The sequence below is a fragment of the Oryzias latipes genome, chromosome 22, assembly GCF_053564925.1.
Source record: "Oryzias latipes strain Hd-rR chromosome 22, Olatipes_Hd-rR_3.1".
Taxonomy (NCBI): domain Eukaryota; kingdom Metazoa; phylum Chordata; class Actinopteri; order Beloniformes; family Adrianichthyidae; genus Oryzias; species Oryzias latipes.
The window spans coordinates 16,969,863-16,993,460 of record NC_136258.1 but is presented as its reverse complement, the minus strand read 5'-3'; the positions used below and the strand labels follow the sequence as shown (position 1 = coordinate 16,993,460).

Genomic DNA, 23,598 nt, shown 5'->3' with positions numbered 1-23,598 from the left:
CATACTTGGAGAGATGGCAGGAATTGTAAAAACTTTCCCTGTTTTCTTTTTTTTTTTTTTACAATCTTGACTCAAAATCGTCATGTGTAATGTGTTTTTTTTTTTACTTTGTTTGATTATTTACAGTGATGCTCCCTTGGATCTAAAGATAAAGGCCAGCATGATTGCAGACATGTTTTCACTTGTGGGTGAGTGCATACTGAAGCAATGACTGAATACAACTTTTACTCAATTTCAAAATTTTCCAGAGTTGACTGAACATCACAGACCTTCTTGTGTGTACTGTATGCAAAACCTATGACAATCTTTTGTCTTATTCCTGACAAACAGCAGTTAAAAATATACTTAATCTTGAACTTTAAATCAGCCAAAATTCCCTTTTAGAAATTTCTTCCTGATTTATATTTTATAAACCTTTACAGTCTGAGGCTTTTACAGTTTTTGTATTTTTACAAATGTTGCTAACAGCCTGGATGATCTTTCTTCATCTTCTGTTTCTAAATTCCGTCTTTATTTTTCTAAACCTTTTCCACCTTATATGTTTATAAAATATCAGATTTCTTGTAGCCCCAAATGAATTTCCATGTGGATCAAGCTGACCACAGAAGGGGCTTGTCAAGCACTACCTTCACGTTTTGATTTGCTTTCTATTCTGTATGAACAGAAGCACAGGAGAATTGGTTCATACCTTACTTTAAAACTTGTTCTTGCAAATATAAAAGAACTAAGAACAGTTTGCAATGGAGAGCATTGTAAAAGCTACAGAAGCTGCTAGTGTAGTAATGCCAGTTAATCAGCGAGGTTTGGTTTAATCCATTCTTTCTGCCTCAGTCATTTGTGATTTATGACCCACAACCATTCATTTCTTAGAGTATTTTTGTTGCTGCAGTCCTGGTCTATGGGCTTGTTCTTAATTATCTCTGCACACCTGCTTGACATAAAGAAATATTTGTGTATTTATGTCCCATTACAAGTTTTAATGGGTATTGATCCAATTCTAAATTTTACATGTATTGCTATTTGTAAAGTATTAAGATAGCATACGGCTGTTTTCCCTATGTTGCATCTCATCATTATCAGCCCCTCTCTTATTTTCATTTACTTAATGCTCTGAATCTCCTGATGAACATACTAGACTATAGCAGCACCAAGGTGTAATGTGTATTTGTGGTCTTACACTAACAATATTAGATTATTACCTATATGTGTGTGTCCAAAACAAATCTCTGTCTCAGTTATTGGAGGAATAGAACCGCAGTATGTTAGTCTTCTATCTTTGGACAGAAACATTCCTGTAGATCTGGAGAAAATGAGCGGTGGCGTGTAAAATACTACACATATACAAACAAATCAAGTCAATGTCAGGTGATAGAACTTGGTTGGTATCCCAGATGTGTAAATAATGACAGCATTCCAATTGCATTCATTTACTTTCTGCATTTAGCCGTCAGACAGTTCATGTTTGTTATGAATAGTGTTCAGTTGGAGGCACGGCCGGAGGCTGATGCTCATCTGACAATCTGCAAGGGGGTTGAACAAACAACCTTATGCTCAACTTTGTCAATAGATAAGACTTTATTTATGCCACGTTAGGGAAATTCTTTAATACATTTCTTTGTTTCCAGGGGAAAATTCAAAATTAATGCAAAAATAGTTGTATGATAATAGATAACCCAAGAATAGCTGCCTTAAAAAACATCCAGAAAAAAAAAACAAGCAATAGCAATCCAATAGCAACTTAAATAAAGAGGTTATTAACTATTGTAGACATTTTTACGACGTGTCTTTATTGTCCATAAATGTATTCTTTGTCTGCCTGTCGTTTACTTGGTGTCAGTATTTGACATACAGACAGCAGGTAATGCAGGAAAACAGCTGCACTTTATGAGATTATAAATAAACAATCCATCATTTAGAAAAAAAATCAGCAAAATGTTTTTACCTATTTCTTCAGACTAAAACGTTAAATATATGGGTGCTGCTGTGTTAATGTTTCAGATCAATTTACATTTAATAATATTTATTGACTGAATTATTTTTCTCAGCATCAAATGGTTCAGTTGGTCAAAATGTTTCTAGTTTAAATAAAGACAGACAGATTTTTTATTTATTCTTTTCTGTTTTAGACTATAACAGCGTTTCTGTGTGGCTAAATAGAGTTAATATTTGTTGAAAGTGGATTTATATCGGGGTTTTTTTTGTTAATGTTAAAAGATAGAATTTTAGGAATACTTACACAATTTCTATAGATATTAAACTAATATATTAGGCGAGTGAGGGGGGGTGCGGAACATTTTCTTTCTCCTAGGGGGGGCCTTGCAAAAAATAATTGAGAAGCACTGGTCTAGCAGATGGGCTTCATCCAGATGGAGTTGGGGGACGGCTGGGGGTGGGAGACGAGCCAGAGGCCGGGTACACAGTTAAGTGTAGAAGGAGGACCAGAGACACTCTATACATTTGCATTCCTATAGAAAATAGTGAAATATTGTGTCCATAAACCCTCCATTTCCTTTAAGAAAATAAAATCGTAAGCTAAGAACACATTATTGATTGATTTTTCTCTCTTAATCTGATTCCATGACCAAACATTTAACTAATATTCCACTGTAAAACTTCAGCTTTACATCGCAATACCATACAGCTTATATGATGTTTTATTTTATATAGTGAATTTTCTGTAACAATAGGAAGACAAAACTTTTAATTAAAATTCGAATTTATAATATAAAACCTGTTTTAATTTATTTTACCAAAGTTTGAACATAGAGTTCATTTTAAAAATGTGAAAAGTCATCTTTGGTTTACATAAAGGACTGCGGTTACTTAAAAAATCATAGCACCACCATGTGAAACTGTTCTGACAAAAGAATGCATCATGTACCCTCTTTGATTTCTTGAGTTTATTGTCTCCATGTCCTCCCATAAAAAAAAAAAAGTGTGTTGCACAAATGTTGAGGATTTGATGCAATATGCAAAAGGTCTGAATGAATAGCTTATACAAAACCAGATGTGATGAATAAAGCCCTATTTGACTCCTCTCTGTCTTTGCAGGCTTTGTGTGTCAAGATCCGCTGCCAAAACAGGCTCGCTCTGACAGGGTCATGTCAGAAAAGCCCCCTGCAGCCCAAAGAGCACAGGTAGATGACACGAACAGAGACACGTTAATGTTAAGCCCTGCACTCATTCACCCCTGTGAACATTCCTGCCGTGACCCCCCTCTTGTTTCTTACGGTACGGTCCTGCCACTGAAATCGAGCTCTTCTGTTGCTCTCATGGAAAATTCACTGTAATTCAAAACAACTGCTAATGTGATTACAGTGTTTGAGTGACATCAGTTTGTCAGAGCTACATTTTGTGCCATATCAGTTAATCTCTTCTAATTGAATGACTCTTACTCTCTGGGTCTGATTGCTTAATGATGCCACAACAGCATTTGCACTTGGCTCCTCTTTTTATTACAGTTTCATAAAAATTTGCAGCAGAACGGCTGAGGAAAAGATGACTGAACTTGACAGATTTTAGCTCCACCTAATATTGTATTGGAAGCTAGATACACAGTAGCATTGTGTTGTTCTATGTCTGTATATGTATTTTTACAGCTTAACTTTAATAATGGTGCAGTGCAAGGAAGGTTTTTTCTGCAGTAACAGCCACTGCTGCACTTTAGTTATAAATCAGACAAATTAATCCTTGTTTGCTCTTTGCAATTCCCTGATGTCTCTTTCATTACAGTAAGAAATCGCTGCATGTGCTTTGCTGATTTGATTATGTAGCTTTATAGTTTTTCATTGTGACAGACAGATGGGTTTTATTGATTGCAAACAGTGCATTTTAATAGAATCTTCATTTCATTAGCGATAAGAAATTGCCTCACTTACTGCAGTGCACCACTTTTCCAAAAAAGTAGCTGCGCATACTCTGCTTTGCTCAGACTGAATGGTGCCAAGCAATAGACGGGAATGAGTGTGCAGCCTTCTCTTTTTCTCTGATCGGGAGAAATAGTTGAGGCTTCTGAGGTTTTGTCACTATTTGGCTGTCTCAACACCCTTTAACACATTAAAACATTTTTTTACATAACCCTTAAGGTATTACTATGACACATTTTGTGTTTGATCTCATGGGGATGAGGCCTGATGTCTGGCACGAGTACCAAACTGTTTGCCAAAAATGTCAGTAAGGGAGGTTGTCAAAAATGCCAAAGGGTTGCAAAAAATCGCTATTTCTCGGCAGAAAGAAGATAGGAGTGGGAAGGTCTGGTGACCGATGTAGTTTGAGCATTTTCATTCCCAACTTGAGATTAAACACAACATGAAACTGAAATAAATGTGTCAAAGGTTATCATTCATTGAACTTGTTTAAATGATGTACAGTTTTGACTAGTTTTAGAGGTCAAAACACAAAATCACATCATTCTAATTTGAATGGACCTATTTTTTTGAGAGCCAAGCAGGTAAATAACATCCTCCCTCATTTTTTTTTTTTTTTTAGCGGCAGAAACAAACATCCACCACAAACCCAGAAACAGACACGCAGGGTCCAAAACACAGCAGAGGCGACAGCACACTCAGCCTGACTTCAGAGGAGGTAAGGCGGGTCGAAACATATTTTGAGTTTTACAAAAAAGAAATCTCAGTAAAATGATCTTGTGTTGATGTGGAAGACTGGACGTTTTGGAAATTGTGCTGTTTCTTTTGTCTGTAATGTAGATCAAAGTGCTGAGGAGGATAAAGGAGGAACATGAGAGACGAGGAGGTTTCATAAGGATTTTCCCCACTGTGGAAACGTGGGAGCTCTACAGGTAATTTAAGCTGAAGACGTCACACATATCCCTTAAAGTCCAACTCAGATCATCTTTCGATCTATTGTAAAAGTGTTCCCAGTTGTCTTTAATTATGATTATGCTGTGTTTAGGTAAAGTCGAAAAGACTGTAATTTTCTAGGACATAGTTTCTGCAGAGCAGCAGTAGTGCATAAGGTATTACCTCTGAGTTTTGGGCTGGACCATTAGTGTGGAGCAACCCTGACCCCTGTTCCCCTCTCTGTTACTGAGAGCTCTCTGTTTACACACTCTCTCGCTAGCTTACAGCGCCTCACAACCCCAACCAAACATTAATGCTCCAACAAAAATGGTGATTGATATTGGAGCTATCCACCCGTACACTTTTGAGCCAGATGGCAGCTTGGGTGAGGAAAACAAAGACATTAATGGATCTTCGAGTAGATGCATCAGAATGAAGCGGAGCAGGGAGCTTGTGGCTTCCCATAGTAGGTCCTACGTCCCTGCTACAAGCTTTTTCCAATGACATTTTTCTGATTCATAACGATTTGAATAACGAAATACTCAGAAGCGCAACTTTAAGCGTAATTTTCTTTATGCATGTCCTCCATTAGCAGAAAAATGCCTCAAGAACATGTTAAAATATAGTTTTGATTGGAGTGGTTCTTTAACATCTTGTTTTTTACACTGTTTCGTATTTGTGAACATGTTGTAAAAAACAAAACAATGAATAATTAATGAAAATTAGCAGAATCACATGCTTAAAGCAAGAATTCTTCTAACTTAGGTTTGCAGAACCCCTACTTCTGTGTTGTTTAAATTATATACTGTATGGTAATGCTTCTCCAGTTTTTCTCTTTAAGTTTTTCTTTTTTTTGAGAATGTGTGTTGCACAATTGTTCCAGTTTTGCACATAAGCTGCAAAGTAGTACTTTTTTTTTTTTCTTTTTGCTTGTATCTTCATTTTTCAGTGTATACTTGGAGTCCAAACCATCAATGAACTTCATGCTGGCGAACAGACTTTTCCATGGAAGGTAATCATTTCCAATGTGGTTGGTAGCTGGAAATAAAGTTCTCATGGAAACATTCTTGCATGGTGTTTGTTTGATCTTATGGTCAGATAGGTAAAAACATGAGCCCAAAAAGATGAAGCACAACTTTTCCAGTGCACACGTGTCATGTGTTTCACCTCCGCTTAAACTTTTCTGAGCTGGCTTCAAACTGACAAGCATTTCTTTGCTTTGTAATTGCTGATTATATGCATATAAATCAGGATTTCTGTGGTTATTACCAGTCCGTTGAAAGTCCTTGCTTTCTCTCTCAGGAATGTTAACGAGAATGTGCAGCTGCAGGTGGACACGGTCCATGACTGTCATGTTGTCCAGTATGAGAGGAAGCTGCTGTCTCTGGAGGCACGGAAAAAGAGACAGCGCCACCTGACTTACAGCTCTGCTGGAAGGAAGAAAACATGGGGTGAGGCTTTTTCAATTCTACCTCTGTTCTGTTATCGATTAGTTTGAAACCTAAAGGCTTTTAATAACGTTCTTGTAGCAACAGCAAAATGCCTATTTTAAACACTCGTGGGAGGTTTATTCAAGATAACAGTAATGCAACTGGTGTCTATCTGTCTTTTCACTGGTGCATACCTCAGAAAATAAATCCAAGGCCTCCCTGACTGAGAACAGCAGTCCAGGGGTTGAGGAGTGTGCTCCACAGGAAAGAGAGGAGGTTAAAGAGCCTTTTGAGCCAATTTCACACAAGCAAAGAAAACAAGTGGCCTCACCATTGGAGCCCTGCCACAGCATACCTCTGTCCAGCTCAGACGCAGCCATTCACAATGCCAGGCCCAAAATCAACCTGCTCCACATCCTTGAGCAGAGCTGGGATCTCAGGTTAGTCCATTGCTGTCATAATTGAAATCACAGTTTACTGCAAAATCTGCAATAGAAGCCAAAACTTCACTTTTAAAAGTGTTCTTAAATAAGACAACTCAGAGGACTTTTAGTCCCATGTTGAGCTCTCTAGTTATGTCAGACTCCCCTCTTTTTTCAGTATCAAGTGTTTAAAATTAAGCATTAAGAACAGTTATAGAAACAAGTAAGAACTTGTAGAGATTCTTTAGTGGCTGCATCTCCACACAGCATATCAGTGTTTGTGTTTTAGACTTTTTTTCACAACATTCTTTCAGACATTTGCAGTTTCCTGGCAGTCCTTTCTCGAGATTATCACAGGACACAATATCTTATTTTAACATGTTTAAATGAAGGACTTCGTACAGTAATAATATTAAAAAAGGCAATTAATGACTTCTTTCAGTTTCAGTTTCATTTTCTTAGATTTGTTTTTCTTGTGGACTTCTATAATGGCACACCCTCACTCAGGCTTTTGGAAGAAGCGATCAAATATAATTTTTTAAGCAATCTAAAATCAATTTGGGGTTGTTATTTGAGTATTCAAAAAAAGTAATAGCTCTGTCTTTTTTGGAGCATCTCTAAACTGTTCCACCACATCAAGGATGACACCTTACAGTATTTCAGAGTTGAACCCAAACACGATGGAAGTAAAGTAAAAACACATCAGATTTGAGATTGTTCCACTATAAGACACAGAGAAAGGAAGGCTATTTAAAGAAATCCTCCATTCATCCTATGAAAATAGGAGAGTAGCTTCTATAAAGCTTCAATATCTATCTGTAAAGTTGGTGGATGTAATTCTTATTGGGATCTGCTTTGCGTTTGTCCTGCTGATGCCTCTGTTTTCCCTACCCCACTCTCTCGTTTCCAGTAAAGTACAGGCCCGGATTGCTTTTTCGGCATATCTGCAGCGCGTCCAGCAAAGGCTATTAACAGAGAGCAGAGCCAGCTCCATCCCAGTTTGGCCAGACAGGGACAATGACCAAATGGTAAAATACAAAGCAGATTTTCAACTTGGTTTTCCTGATAAATAGAAGTAGTTAAATTCACTGAAACATTGTTTCCTTTGTATTTATTTTCCTTGCAATTATTCCTCACTCATGTGTATTCTGGCTTTAGCTGAAATGACGATAAGACATTGTGGCTGCATAGAAGAAAAAGAGTGTTTGTAAAAGAGAGTCTGATTGGAAAGTCTGCATTGAACCAACAAGAAAAACTTAAAACCTTTGAATAAAATCATTAAGGACTCAAAAAAATCCAAATGTGACCTCAAACAGAACAAAAAAATCAGTGGGTTTTAAAATTGAAAGTTATGATTCAGAGTAGTGATAAAGAGCTGACATATCACATTCTGTTGTAATATACAGGAGCTGGTGATTCGCTTCCTTAAAAGAGCAGCTCGAAACCTTCAGCAGGACATCAAAGTAGTCTCCCCCGATCCACAGTTACCACTTCGGGACTGCAAGCGCCTCCTGTCTCACCAGTTAGGGGAATTTATCCTCTGTTACAACAAGGTACCCCAACTCGGCATCTATTGAAATCACTGAGCTACAGTTCTGAGTTTGGATTGCAATACATCCAACTGGTGTCTTTAATTCTTTACAAGGAAACTGAACATATGGTGAGAAAGCAGGGGAACAGTGAGGAAAAAGGCTGTGTTAACTACTCCATATTTGAAGAGTACATCACGACTGCAAGGTTTGTGAGTTTGGAATCCCATCCCCTTTCCTTTTTCTGTTTTTGTTCCTTTTTCGATTTACATATAGGACTTGATAGATTAATATCCTTTTGGGTTTTTTTCTATTTACAGTGAAAGCAGTCTGGAGGAAGTCCTGACATTCTACACGCAGAAAAATAAAGCAGCCTCTGTCTTTCTAGGAACCAAAGACAAAAGTGTTAAGAAGGACACTCATGGTATAAATTTCCCTGGAGATTCAAACAACTGTGAGAATTTTGGATGTAAGCTCCGGTTTTGTCTTTATGTGTCTCATTTGGCTTTTTAACATTCTTTTTAATCGTTTCTGCACAGTAAAGGGGAAAATATGTGAGTCATATGAGGTCAGGAGCGGGTCACCTTCAAATGATTAGAACTCATTGTGGGAAAACAAATGTGTGTCAGGGTTGAGGAATGGCAAACTGATGATAACAGGACTCTGGCTTCTTTCCTCATTCGAACAGCTCTGCCTACAGCCAAAGAGGATTCCAATGCTTCACAGTCCTCGCTCTGCGCGGGGAAACTCAACTGTGACCCAAACATCAAGGCCGGCGAGAAACAGTCATCTGTTTCTGGGATTTCTGCAGACCAACAGCTCGAGGCCACAAGAGAAAAAACTCAGCCAGCAGTCCAGTCATCTCATCACAGCTCAGATTTCCCATTGAACTTGGACTCCGATCACATTTGCTTCCAGAACTATTCATCTGCCACAGCGTCAGCTCCTCTGTATTGTCCTCCACCGCCTGCACCTCGTCAGCCTCCATCTTACATGCAGAGCTTGGCAAAGTCCCAGCTCTGTCAGTCAGAAGCATTTCCCGCACCTCCAGGATACCCCTCCCCAACTGTTATCCCGCAGCCACCAAGAGTGGCGTGGGCCTACCCATCCACCGACTCTACTGCGGCCAAGGTGGCGACTCCAGCGCTCCGAAGGATACATTCATTTACAATGTCCGCCTCTCGCTTTGGAGCAGCCGCCTCGATCCCAGGCGCCACACACATTTACAACCAGAAGCTCTCCAGACCCACATCTGCTGGCCAAGGTAGCCTCAAAGCCCCGGATTGGAAGCATTTAATTTAAATTCACTCTTACAGTCTCACCTTTTACTTTTGGTTTTTCAGCGGTCACTGGGAGCATTTCCAACAACCTGAAGTCAAATTCAGTGACAACTTTTAGGGAGTTGCACTCTCTGTCTGCCCAAGCCCAGGCGAACCAGCAGTCCTTCATCTCAGCTCTGCAGAAGCTGGCCGAGAAGCAGGTCGCACGCCGCTGTGCCAGCTCCAGCCACATCAACCTCTTGACACAACATGTACGTTTATTATGTTTGTAGCCAGCTAAGTCAACAGCTCAAAACCCCTCAGAAAACCAAAAAGTTGTTCAGCAACTGTGGGGTGATCTGTTTCATGTACAGAAGAAGAATCTGGCCCCTCCACAGCAGCCTCTCTCTGTGAGGTCTTTGATATTGTTGATGCATAAAACTGCTTCTGACCCCATGCTGGGGAGCAGCATCGAGCTGCTGCTTCTTTCAGCAGACCCGCTGGAGCCGGAGGGCTCGTCGCGCCGTACCGCACACCTTCTTCTGTCAGTTTGCCTGCCGTCTGTGGACCGGGGCTGGCATGGGGGTGGGCCTGTAAGAGGAGTTTGAAGCTGGCTGCCCTAAACAGTGGTGTGCCGCATCAAGCTTCAGCTCTGTGTGAGGTCTCATTATCAGATGCACCATGGGGGAGTGATTTTTGTTGATACTGAACAGGCAACCACTTTTTTTTTTGTAGTAATTGATGCTTATAAATAGAGGAATGTGGCAAACTGGCACTGAGCAGGGGAGTGGCAGCTCGGCTGGCTCCATCACCACCTTCTCCTATATTCCCTGACGGTTTGGCCTTCGGCTTAGAGAGCCTCTAAACCTTTCCTCCCTCTTCTTCTTCCTTCAACTCCTCTCCCTCAGTAGATTTTTTTTTCCGTTCGTTTTTTTTGTGATGGCACCAGACCACACAGACTGCAGTTTTATGGCTTCCTCCTGACTGTACATTACTCCATCTATCTGAGAAGTGTTTGCTGTGTTTTCTCAGGGTGGTTAATCCGGGGCATGGTAGCAGCTTAGTCAAACAGCCCAGTGTTTGACTCAGAGAACATTTAGGGCTCAGATTGAAAGTCATTAAATCATTTTGCTGGGATAAATGTGGGTCTTTGCATATATGAACAACACTCAGTAGCATGGCTGACCTTTGGGTTTTAAGCAATTACTCATGGTAGGCCATGTAAACAAAGCAGAGGAAAAGCAGGCATGGTCACCATCATCTTCATGCTCCTGACTGAGCTGCCTTGATGATGGTGGATCCTTTTTCGACTGTATTACTTTATGTCCGCTCCAAAAAGATGATCCCAGTTTTACAATCGCAGTGGGGAATCTGAGCTGAGACAGCGACGCATCGACGTGGAGTTCAGTCCTGACTTATATATGATTTATGGCAAAGGATTCAAGCCTTTCATTCCCTCAGCTGGACCCACATCTCCTAATTTCCTCATTTTAGGGATAGCGTTCTGTGAAAATATGATCCATCTACTTTTAAAAGCAAACCGGAGCTGTGGCTTTGTATCAACACACTGACACATTTTTTCTTTTTTCGTTGTGTAAAGCTTGGCAGCTCTACATTTTTCCTTTTTTTCCCCTTTGTAGATGTTTATCGAACAAAAGTAAATATAATCCTACACCAGTATGATTCGTTTTCCTGTTAAATTTGACTCAACATTATTTGTAGGAGAGAGTGGGACAAAAAACTGCTGATTTGGCTTGAAACCCATTCAGTCTGGCAACCGGATCTGCTGAGGAAAAGGCAGGGGGAGGTTCTGCACTGATATCGACTCTGCATTCATACATTTCACACTGATATAGGAGACAGAAATTGTGCAAAGAGGAGCATCCATATGGTTAAACACATTAATGTAGTAATACTTTGATAAGTTGGTAGTTTACATGTTATCACGTTATCTTTCTTTTTGCTTACAGTTGACCAGACTAAACCTGTCTAATGGGATGCTGAACTCTGCAACTTCTGTCCGACCCATGAAAGATATTACCTCTGGAAAGAACCTGCAGGGCAGCACAAGGTAAGTCCTGTAGAGGTCAGAATGCATGCCTTTATGGTTACCTCCCAGAATTGTTGGCTGTTTTCCATTATTATTATTTCCATTATTATTTATCCATTATTGGAAGAATTTGTAAAAAAATCAACAGAAACCAGAAAAAATGTTGCATTCCTTTTTTTTTTTTTTTGTTTTTGCTTTGCAACACTGTCCTTTAAAACTGAAAAATTCTACAGGTCAGTAAAATATTTGAATATAATGTGATTTTTCTTTTTTTTTTAAATCTCAACTCTGAGATGCTTTTTTATATTTTTCTCGGAGGAATCGACTGAAATAGTAGTTAGCACTGTTGCCTCATAGCAAGAACGTCCTGCACTAGTTGTTCCTGGGCGTTCCAGCTTCCTCTCATAAATCAAACATGGCTCTAACAAGTCAATTAGTAACTTTAAATTGTCCCATTGGAGTGAAGGTTCCCCACATAAAGACCTGCAATAGACCAGTATCTGTATTTGAACATGAATTGACACTAGAAATCCCTACAGCCCTCATCAGTAAGAAGTGAGTAGATGTGATACATAGATGGATAGACACTGAATGACAGATTCTGACCATCTCTAATGACTTGCATGAATGGAGCAAACAAACCAACATCTCAACATGCACCAACAGGCCAGCAAAAGAGGCAAAGCACTGCCCTATTGGCTCTTCCTATCAGTCCCAGTTTTGGTGCTTTTCGCTTTTTTTAAATTCAACTATGTAAAATGAAACAGGTTTTGTCAGTCCTGCTAAACTTGACTTAACTAAGTGGTTTTCTACCATTTTGTCGGGGTGTCCAAATCTACAATTCCAAAATCCAGCGCCCTGGAAATTTGCCTGAATTCTCTGCAAAAAAATAGTGTGCATCAATGCCATTGGCTGTATATGAGAACTGGACAGAGTGAGTGTGACATCACCCATAGAAAATGGCTTTCTTCCTGCTCCAATGTAATGAAGTCAATTCAGTCGCCGTGTTGGAGCCAGAAGTTGTCGGTAAGCAGAGATTGATGGCAACCACTCTGGCCAATCAGGAGTTAGCTTGTTGGAAGCCCACATCCCTATCACTTGAAAGCAGTCTTGAGAATTTGTCAATCAAACTTTTCAAATTTCCAGCAAGACACCCCCTACTTTTATCTAGGCATCTGGTTGGTCAGTTTATAACTTGATTAACTTGCAAAAAACAAAACAAATAAAAAAATAGGATGAGCAAGGACATATTTAAAAAGGTAGTAAATAAAGAAAGGATATTCTGATAAATAGAATGACTCAGTAATAGCACTTATTTCTCAACAGGGGTTATTGGGATTTTGGGTTCTTAGAACCAGTAAGAACTCCCTATTTGAAATGCCAGGGCTCACTCAGTCCACACTGGTGAGTATAGAGCACAATGCATCGTGTTTGAAGGGTTCATCATTTGAAAAAAAGTATGTGAAGGATTTTTTTTTTCAAGTCATCCATCTTTTCATCATCAGAACACAGCGGACTTATAAATAGTCTTTGTAAAATGTTTGTATTAATAGGTTTTTACATTTGGAAATGGATGATGTCACATATTGGCGTAAAAAAAAAGCAGGTTTGCATTAAAATCCAGGGCACAGGATTGTCCCGCACTATTTAGTCTTTTAAGGATTAGGGAGTAGTGAGGGAGTTTTGGAAATAGCCCAAGTCTTCATAACACTGATTTAATATATGTTTCTCTGTGACTGATGATCCATTGAGCTTTAACCTTTTAGCCTCACCATCTTTAGTTTTTCCAAAAATAAATATTTTTTTCAATATTTTTCTGCAGCCGCACTTCTGTATGTATCAAAGAAAGCGGATTTTCTTTGATTTAAGACTGTGTTCATAGCTAGCTGGCCGTTCAGACGCACAATTAAACGGCTCGGTCATCTTGTGCAAGGCTAACGCCCCAAATTCTTTTCAAATCTCAAGGGAAAAATCTTTAATAATACTTTAAAGAAATGTTTGCTTAACATTTCTGACATGTCTTTGCCTCCTTTGAATTTTTTTTCCTGAACATTTTTCCGCTGTCAAACATATTTCTTTCAGCTGCCCTCTTATAATAGATCAAACTTCTGATTATGTCGCATTGCCATGCTTATGTGCACATCTGCATCTTTGCTCACTCAAAGTTAATGTCAAAACAGTGTCAGTGGAGTTCACCTCAAACTAAACAGTGCATCCCCTCCCCTTTTCTTGAGACCAATGCTGGCGCCAATATGCATAGCCTGCACAGGTATTTAAGATCTAAGATCAGGTCGAAATGTGTAAAATATCTTGTAGTTTGCTGGCATTGCCTCTTCTCTAACATTAATTCCTGCTTTTGAAATCTTCAGAGGAGCCTTTCACGCTTTATGTCTGATTCTATTTGACCAAAGTGCTGCTCTGAGGATTTTTCTGAGTAAAAAGTTTTTATTTTTACTTCACTTTAGACACTTAAATTGTGGTAGCCTGAGCAGTCACACTCAATAGAATCTCAAAGCTCCTTTAATGGTCTTTGACAAATTTTTAGATTTGAGATTGTTGATCTTTGGAAAAAGAACTGTAATGTGCCAACACCCCTCTGGGCAGCTCAGTACCACCCTGGAAATGGGTATTTAGTTCCCTTCTAGTTGGGTTTGTGGAATGAAGTGTGTGAAGAAGCTTGAAACATTGTGCCGGAAGCGTGCTGTAGGCGGCGTCTGACCTGAGTGAAATTCTCCCTTCTACACCACTACGAAAGAAAAGAAACTACGTTGGAAAAAAAAGGATTATTGATAATGGTGGCAGGACCGGATTAGAAAACGTGACTCGATTGGAGATATAATCCTAGAAGGCTCCCCTTCTCAATTTCTCTTGACGTGTGAGTGGCAGCATCTCAGACAACTTGGCCCTTAATCTCGGTCTCTGTTTTTCCAGTCCAACCCTTGAATGTATTGAGCTGTCAAGATATTTCTGGAATGTCTGGCCAGTTCTCTTTTTAAAATGTTTTTATTTCCACAACCCAAGAAGAGGACTTTTAATAGAATTTATAATTTTACAGATGGCTCCATCCTTTTGGCTTTTATGTGATACTTTGGAAACAGGAATCCCTTTCACATTTTTTTTTCTCCTATGATTTCAGACATTTCATTTCCATATGCTGTTTTTGTTCTGCTCTCATCAGAGAATAAACGTTATTATGGGTGTACCGTTTGGCTTTTTCAAATTTCGGGATACAAAATTTCCAAGATCCAGAAAAACTGGGCTGGAATACACCCCCGTCTTTTGTTCCTCAGCTCCCAGTTTATGTCTGATATGTCTTAAGTGAGATATTAGGATAAATTGTGTTGATTTCATCCTGACTTTGTTTTTTAAAACAGTTAATTTCCTGACTTCCCTCCTCCTGCTGTTGGGTTTGTGCCAAACATACTGAAACTGTTAAACTCCCTGGCTCTTTTAGCAACCACAGGGGTGAAGTATGATGGGTTTCAAAGAGTAGCAAGGCTCTTTGAAGTTCTGCTGCCAGGATCTAACAGGTATGCTGTCTCAGCACTCTCAGGATGCCTGTCGAAATTCATGTGCTAAAAAGCTGAAGGTCCTGAACTGTAGAACCTGTCCTCACACACAGCTTCCATTTCCGCTTTAGCACGTCTCGGAATATTAAAGACTAATTACATTAAAATGAGGCAATTGGGCCTTTTTTTTTTAAAGCCTCTTTTCATGGGAAATAGTCAGTTATTATAGGTAGTCCGTAAAAGTAGTGCCTTTTTTTATTTAATTTTTTTAATCTTGGCAATAAGTATGTTTTGATGCTTTGGCACTAAAATCCAACCTAGTTTTTTATTTTGCAACCAATCTCCATATTTATTGATCTTAGTGTGCTACATTTAAGTTATCCCGCGACGTATGTCACCTGATCGTCAGACCTCCCTCCCAGGTTACTTCACTCACTTTTAACCCCTTGATGCAGGGGCCGAGCTATAGGGGTGCAAGGGAGGGAAGCTGCCCTCCCAGCAAAAAGCTTTGGCCCCCCAACTTGCCTGGGGCTGTGGATCTTTGCTTAGGTGGCGTTGTGATTCGAATCAAAAATCAAGCTCAAAGAATTACAGACAGATCCACAATTCTTACTTTTTACTATAATATATTTGTACAGTCACATTATATATTTTTACATTTTTTTTCTGAATGTATAAAACTAAAAATTATATATATTAAATCACCATCATTAATGCTTTTCTTTAGAATGGGAGATCAGAATCAGCAAAACTGATAAAAACACAACGATTTTGATTTTGAAAATGGTGTTTGTTACTTTAAACAAGACTTTTTACTTTAAACAAGATTAAGAAATCATCAATACAAGCTTAACGCTTAAAGAAGCATTAAATATAAAAAACTGTTTGAAATACCTATTTTTCATCCTTTTATTGTAATGGCCTTCCACTCTACTGTTCTCATTTTGCCACGCTTCCAAAGTCCTCTGCCCCCCCTATATAAAATGTTCTAGCTCCGCCACTGCCATAATACCTAAATTTATTTCTGGGCATGAATGAAATAATCAATTTATGTTTGCTTTGAAAATTGTGTTTTTGGTGTTTTTAACACATTTGTGTGGTGTTTCTCTTATGATAATAGACAAATATAACGAAATTAAGCTTAAAATTGCGTTTCTGAGTTCCTCTTTATTCAAATTGTTTTTAAAACAGGAGTAGACGAAAAATGGCATTCGCTTCCTGCTCCGCTTCATTCTGATGCATCCACTTGCAGACAAATAGATTCAAACTGTTTGTCTGGATTATTTGCCATTTTTGTTGCACCATTAATGTTAGGTTGGGGGGGGGGGGGGGGGGGGGGTGTGAGCTATCGGGAGAGTGTGTAAACAAGGGATGATGGGAAGTCAGGGCAGGCTTACTTAACACCAACAGTCCCGCCCGCAACTCTGAGGCCAATTTCTAATCAAGTAGCGCTCTGCTAAAACTATGTTCTACAAAACGACACAGGTTTTTAGGTTTGGCCTAAACACTGCATAGAAATAATGAAAAGGCAACTGGAAACCCTTTTACAATAGATTAAAAAAAGGTTGGAGGGGGACTTTAATGTAAGTTTGGAACAGAAGAGGTTTGAATATTTGTGTCAAGGTATCAAAAAGGACTGGAAAAAAAACATAATTTATACCGTTTTTTTTTTCAAACCACCTACTGAGTGCTTTTCATTCTGTTTAATACTATTTTTAATTTGGATTTGGATTTACTGACCACCCAATTTGCCCCACAGATTAACAGTTAAAAATGCATTAAAAAACTCACTGATTGTGGAAAAAGTCCCACAAGATCTGTGTTTTCTTTTCACTGATTGGAGACAGATGTGGTAACAGAAAGGAGAATTTTCAAGGTAAGAAATGAAATCTCTGTGAACAGATTTGAATTTCAAGTTTTTATCTATCGCATGGACCTTTTTCTTTTACATTTTTTAAATTCGGTTTTGGCTTTAGCGAGGAAGGGAAAAACCATTGGAGGAAACATCTGAAGCCTGATTGACTCATTTAAAGATCCCACTTGCATCAGCATCCCGGACCGTGCCGCGCTTATTGAGCCTCTAAAGACATTCTGGGTTATTTGAAAGAGGTTTGCAGGCTTTTGTAGTGTTGTTTCACTAAATTATCGTAAATAAACACTGATTAATGACTGGAAATACCCTCACACTCTTGAAGCGACAGATGTTTACACTGACCAGGCAGAGCTTTGAGATACTTTGGAATGATGTCATCCCAAGCAGTCCATTTTCCCACATTCTCCCCCAGTTAGATTGATGCTACACATGTGCTCTTGCACCACTCTGTTGTTCAACATTAAGTTTTATTAAAGGAGGGTATGCACAGTAGGGATTAGGCATACCATTAAAAGTCCTGCAGGAGAGAAGTCCAATGGTTAAAGCTCCTTATGCACTTTGATGAGAAACTTAGGCGTAAAACTTCTGCTCTTCCTGATTTCTTTCTTTCTATTTTTTATTTCCTTGGTTGCCATGTTGAACAACAAAACCACTTCCTCAGGGCCGTTTGCATTTTGTTGCTTTTCATGTATTGGGTTGAGAAAACTTCTCCAGGGGGATGTAAAAGGAAACTGTACTTGTGATACTTTTAAAAAATATAATGCTAATTCAGAGTACTTCCTGCACAAGCTTTAGCCAAGTTAGAGGAAAAAACACTGCTGTAAACAAGAAGAAATGACTTGTTTTCCTTCTCTGCTTTCTTAAATCTCTGATCTTGCAAGGTTCACAAACCAGCCTTTGTTTCCAGAACCGAAAAACTGGCTCACGGTCTCACCGGTTGTTTTAGCAATTTAAGTCCTGTGATGTGAAATGAGAACTGCATGGGCGGATTGCATGTTTCACATGGGTTCCCTGGTGTCTTTGTTTCGCCCCACAGGACAGGGGTATTTTTTTTACTTGATCAACACAAGATTATTATCCCACAATGTACATTGTTGGTCAAGACTTAATTGAATTTTATTTTTAGAGCAGCTGAGGTCAAAAAATATTGCAGCTATTGTGATTTTAGGTCTGCTGTGCTTCCTTAAACTCTAGACCAGGGTTCACCAACCTTTTTGAGACCGAGGGCTATTTCATGGGCACCAAGTGGTATGAAGGGCGCCACTAAAAACCTCCTAGCCCCCCCCCCCCCCCCCCCCCCCCCCCAAAAAAAAAAAAAAAACACAATTTGAGGACTTCCTTTTGTGTGCCCTATTTTTATTTGCTCATTTTACACACAAAAACATGCATGAATTTTCTAGACTCGTATTACAGGGGGGGTCAAACTCAGTTGCAGAGGGAGCCTAATTTCAAAACAGACTTTAGGTTGCAGCCGAACAAGATAAATATTTATTGAACACACTAAAGCTAAACTTTTAAACCTTTAAAACTTTAACTTAATTTTAACTTTTTAAACATAAATGTAAATAAAAAACAGACAGGAATATTAATCCTCACATTAATGGATTACTCAACCACCTCAACCTATTCTCAAAATCTTTACATTACATGAATCATAAGAATGTCCAGAAATTGTGTAATTTATTTGATCTATTTAAACTTTTGTAATAGACCCTTACTTTTAGTGATTATTTTTTAAGTTATATTTGTTTACATATTTGGGTTTTCTTTGTCTACCTTTATCTCAGAATTGATATTGTTGTCATTGACAGACATGCGGTGGTTGTTTGTTGAATATTTGCTTCAATAAAAAAAAAAAAAAGATTTTTTTTTGGGTGCATTCCCTGCGGGCGCCACAAGGGGTGCTCGCGGGCGCACTGGCGCCCGCGAGCACAGGGTTGGTGACCCCTGCTCTAGACCAATGAATAAATGTTATGGCTGGAATTCCCAAGAATATTTTTGTCATTGGGACCCCTGGTGGGGACTGTTTCTTCAGCTGCAAAAGCATTTCTCCTTTTTTCCAATAGCATTTAATGAATTTTAGTTTTTTCTCTGTTTATTTTGTATTAATATGCATTGCTCTGGTGAAATGTCTTCTGTAAAATGTTGCTTTAAAATTGAAAACGGCAGCGGCATACCAAACTTTGCTTGTCTTTAGAGGAGGCACCTTTAACAGGAGCCTAAAAATCAGAAATAAGATGGTAAAACCGGCTTAGTTCTAATGCAAGATAATCCAGTTACAAATTCACACAGCTTGTCAAAAGGTTTGCCTTTTAGGTTGTGGCTTTGTGATATGAACTCAACGTGAAGCTCAGGGAGCACTGAGGCAAAGAGGAGACGCTTTAGTCCGCTCAGTGTTTGCCACAGGCTTACCTTAAGCGTTGACTCTGATCTTCACACTTGAGACTTCTACAGGGCTACTAGTTAGGATGCCGTGAACTGTCTTGTCATTTTGGGTTTGGGAGTTTTTTTTTTAATTTATAAAAACTTGACTTACAGATAAAAAGCTTTAGTTTTTAATTCTTCTATCATTCCAAAAAATATCAAATTTCTATGTTAGGCTAGACCCTTTTCACTGGTGTTGTTCGGGAAGTCCTATTCAAAGTTAATAATATCAAACATTACCAGATTGAGAGGAAGTTTTTATATAAAAAAAAAAAAATTAAGGATTCCTAGCTATATAAACAAAATAAAATATACAAAAATAAGAAATTGCTATGTATATTGATCAATACAAAAATGAAAAGTAAAAGCTAAGAAGTGATGGGTCTGCGATCTGTAGTAATAGGAAGGCATAAGCCTAAACAGGGACCAAAGGGAACTATGGAAACCCAAAGAGCTCTCTCCAATTAAAATAGTAAGCAAAACACATATGATGCAACTACAAAATAAGAAGAGAAATACATAGTTTTTTAAAAAAAAAAAAAAACATTCGAACAAGCATTGCTACAATGGATATTTTCAATGATAAATATCAAATTGTTTGTATTTTCAAGTTAAATTGGCACTGTCCCTCTTTAAATAAAAACTGTTGGGTAATTAATAAATGAAGTGACCTGTAGAAGTATGCTAACAGCCTTAATCTTGAAAGAATTTACATTTAAAAAGTTTACCTAAATGTTTTGTTTTTGTCTTTATTGCATTTTGTGTTATTCATCAAGATGAGTGTAAAACTTTCATGTAAACAAAAGATGTCTCTGGAAATGATCACACAATGATATAATTTGATTACAGGTTCATACCATAACTTCTTGAAGAGAGTTTTTGTGTTCCTCCAGATTTGAATCTCACTGTGTTCCTCATCATCATCCTCTTTAAGCTTTAGACCACCAAAGGAAGATGTTTGGGGCGAGCAGGTCCAGACTGTGTCCGACATGGATCTTAAGCAGCACCACCATCCGGCCAAGACCGGCTACCCGCATCAGTTTGCAGTTCCCCAGCTACAACAGCAAAGCCTGACGTCCCAACAGTTTCCAGACCAAGACCGCTTTAGACATCAGGTACCATCTTTAACTTTCTTTTTTTATTTGACTCAAATGAAATTAAAAAGTTTTGATTAAATCAAACTTGGCAAAAATGGATTATAGTTTTGCTCAATTGTTCTGGATAATTGTCGTCATTATTTAGACTCCCTACATCAAAAGTTAAACTATTAAGTAGTTCAAAAAGTATTGTTTTTCCTGCTCAAAACCAAATCTAAACAATAGAAAAAACATTGATATCCTAAACACTAGCATTATGATGAGAAATGGACTAAAAATTCTCTTTTCCTTTTCCAAACCACTCAGCAGAGTTATGTCTGACGGGAATATCTCCCAATGGAAGCTGATTCCTGGAAAGCCAAACGCAACTTTCTTTTAAACATTTTACATAATTTGACTTTTCAACTTGTCTGGGCTTAGGCTTATCACAAAAACTGCCTCAAATACCAATAAAAAGGCACAAAAAAGTTTATCCATGAGTTTTACATAAAAGTTTTAAGTATGAGCTTCACTTTAGTGCAGAAATGTTTTTGTAATATCAATTTCCTAATAGTAGTATTTTAGAGGAACAAACAAACTGTTGAAATCATGGCTGACTAGCCGTGAAAGATGTGATTTGGCTCTTTTTAAAGGGGGATCAACGGAGTAGGAAGTTGTAGATCATTTTTCCCAAAGTAATTTTTAGTGTTTAGGGAAAAATCTCCTGTTACTTAAAAAGAAGGTTTCAACAGGAAGACTGTACTTAATCATTTTCCGGGGAATTTTGGGATGTCAGTCGATCCACGGACAGAAGTTGGAATAGGGAAGCGCCACGGGACATTTAATTGATTTTAACAACCGGATTTGCACCATTTTTTTCCAATCTGATTACTTGACTTGACTTGACGTGGTAGCCAGTTTTACATTTCTTTTTCAGAGGTCTTCAACTAAATAAACAGCTAAAAGCTAAACAAAATTATCCTTCAGCTCTTGTTTCATGTTAATCTTGTCTTGCAATAAATTATTTCTGATTTTTGATTCAATCAAGCTGCAAAGGGGTCCCCAGTATATGCATTTGCTTTGTGTACATACTAATGTGCAATGCTGTGAGAGCGAAAGAGACAGAGGTCTGTTCCGGCACTTCAGTCTACGTTCCAGTTACTGGGTGCAGACTGCACGGCTCCTCTACTGGCTTGGCCTTGGGCCACCTGGCAGCCAAAGAAAGGTGCCCTTCCTGGCCCCACTCAAACTGAATTGTGGCTATAGGCCCTGCAACCTGGAAACCCAACTTCTCATTTATCAACACAGAAATTACATCAGATATTCCCCGTCACCCTGCTGGCCCTTTGAACGGCTGCAGTATGGAGTTGGCTTTGTTAGACCGCCGTATAAAGCAGCAGAGAAAATAGCATCAACGTGAGATGTGGAAGGAATGTATGCAAGCATTCCCCAGGACGGCACGGAGCAACTGAAATGTGGATCCTAAAATATTATGTCAGAAAGACAACAGTGTTATCCCTCCTTCCCAAGCCTTTTGCATCAACATAAAAACAATGAGAGGAATTTGATTTCAGGCTAGCCAACTTCACAAAAATGTTAAGCTTGTTTTGATATGGGATGGCATTTCATTAATATCTGCGCTAATTCATGTGAAGCACTTTTCATATTTCACCTAAATACCCTTAGGCCACATTTCTTTCCCCCACTAACCCATTCCAATGTTGATTACACTTCTGTATTTCTTTTTTTGGAAATACTTGATTTTATTGACTGCAAATTTGCTTTTGCATAACTTTGATGATGTCATACTTCCTAAAATACCTATTGGATATTTTATCTGTGTTATGTTATGTTATGTTAATATTTCATTTTCTTATTCAATCAGCATCTTATCTGATGTACAGTTTGACTCTAAAGCTGGATTCCCATTGCACTTTTCAGATATGTTGGTTAAGATACATTTTTTGGACGTATGTTCTAATTTTTCATTTGAATCTGACTTGTGTCAGATCCTTGAATGAACTAAAACCTCAAAGTGACCTACATTCGCGGTGTGGCGGCAAAACATGGTTTCAACTGAAGGAAAATGAGAAAAACGTCTCAGTAGCGCTTAGTTTTCCCCACCTCTCTTTTCTTCTTGATATTTTTTCTGTAATAAAAGTTATTCAAGTTATAAACCGACTAATCAGATACCTCTATAATAGTGTATGGCGTCTGCTGGCCCCCCATGTCAAACGTTCAAAAGGTTTGATTGACAGATTCTCCAGAGCCCTCTTTCAATTGGTAGGGGTGTGGACTTCCAACACGCCCACATCTGATTGGCGAGAGTGATCGCAAAAGAAATGTTGACCCAGACCAGTTTGGACCAATCATTGCTTACTGGTGATTTCTGGTTCCAAAATGGCAGCGAAAAAACTAATGACTGAAATGACTTATTTTCATTGGATCCGGTAGCAGGTCATTTTCCACATGTGATGTCATACTCACTCGGTCCACTTCTTATATACAGTCAATAGTTAAGATAGAGTGAGGTTGCACAGAAAAGGATTAATCAAATTTAAGAACATCATTTTCAGTGACCAAGGAAATATTTTTCAAAAAAGTCATATTTATGTCACAGATCAAATAGGACCTAAAAAAATGTGTCATTTTGGTCTACAGAGTAACCACAACCTTAACTTTATGCTCCCTGGCATCTGCAAAAGGAAGCATTACTCTGGAATCATGAACTGTTGTTAAACTGTGCTGAAGGGCTGAATTATTAGCATTTAGTATAAAACTTTACTTTTTTAAAGCAGATTAATAAATTTTGCAGCAACCCTAGTGGTGATTCAGTGAACGGCATCTGGTTACTTTTGTGTTTTAAATCGGAATCGGAATCACTTTTTGGAGGATCTTTCTATTTATTGCTTCTTTTATTTCTCCTTAGAGCAGTTTCCTGACAAGGTATGTGCTTTACACCCTCAGGTTCCCACAAAATCATCCAGCTACTCTCCGCCCACCTTTCATAGTCAGCCCAATCCGAGCCATGGCCGCAACCACCACCACACCTGTGTCAGTCCGACGATTGCTCCAAAGCCACCCAGTGTCGCCCGAGAGGGTCAGACAAGGAAAACTGTGTCCAAGCGCCTGATTAAGTAAGTGTGGGTTACTGTATTTACCCCAAAACAACGTTTGAGTTTAAAATGTGTAAATAAAGTCACGTTGTAACATCCAACACTTTATGC

General features: G+C 38.6%; 1 protein-coding gene across 7 annotated transcripts in view; it reads left to right on the top strand.

Annotated features, from left to right (window-relative positions):
- ttll5 (tubulin tyrosine ligase-like family, member 5) overlaps nt 1–23,598 on the top strand; it is a 53,514-nt gene that overhangs the window by 18,371 nt on the left and 11,545 nt on the right. For 3 of the 7 annotated variants that reach the window (XR_013653222.1, XM_023951957.2, XM_078940976.1), the window contains exons 13-29: nt 127–188; nt 3,052–3,137; nt 4,489–4,584; nt 4,707–4,798; nt 5,749–5,811; nt 6,102–6,250; nt 6,429–6,669; nt 7,562–7,679; nt 8,058–8,204; nt 8,297–8,388; nt 8,501–8,649; nt 8,869–9,444; nt 9,524–9,711; nt 11,410–11,510; nt 12,816–12,893; nt 20,230–20,410; nt 23,339–23,508. Coding sequence is in view for 6 of the 7 variants with exons in the window: in XM_023951957.2 (XP_023807725.1) it covers nt 127–188; nt 3,052–3,137; nt 4,489–4,584; nt 4,707–4,798; nt 5,749–5,811; nt 6,102–6,250; nt 6,429–6,669; nt 7,562–7,679; nt 8,058–8,204; nt 8,297–8,388; nt 8,501–8,649; nt 8,869–9,444; nt 9,524–9,711; nt 11,410–11,510; nt 12,816–12,893; nt 20,230–20,410; nt 23,339–23,508 (2,589 nt within the window). In the remaining variant the exon portion in view is untranslated. The remainder of the gene's footprint in view (nt 1–126; nt 189–3,051; nt 3,138–4,488; nt 4,585–4,706; nt 4,799–5,748; nt 5,812–6,101; nt 6,251–6,428; nt 6,670–7,561; nt 7,680–8,057; nt 8,205–8,296; nt 8,389–8,500; nt 8,650–8,868; nt 9,445–9,523; nt 9,712–11,409; nt 11,511–12,815; nt 12,894–20,229; nt 20,411–23,338; nt 23,509–23,598) is intronic. The other 4 variants (XM_023951958.2, XM_078940978.1, XM_078940977.1 and 1 more) reach the window with 3 other exon arrangements.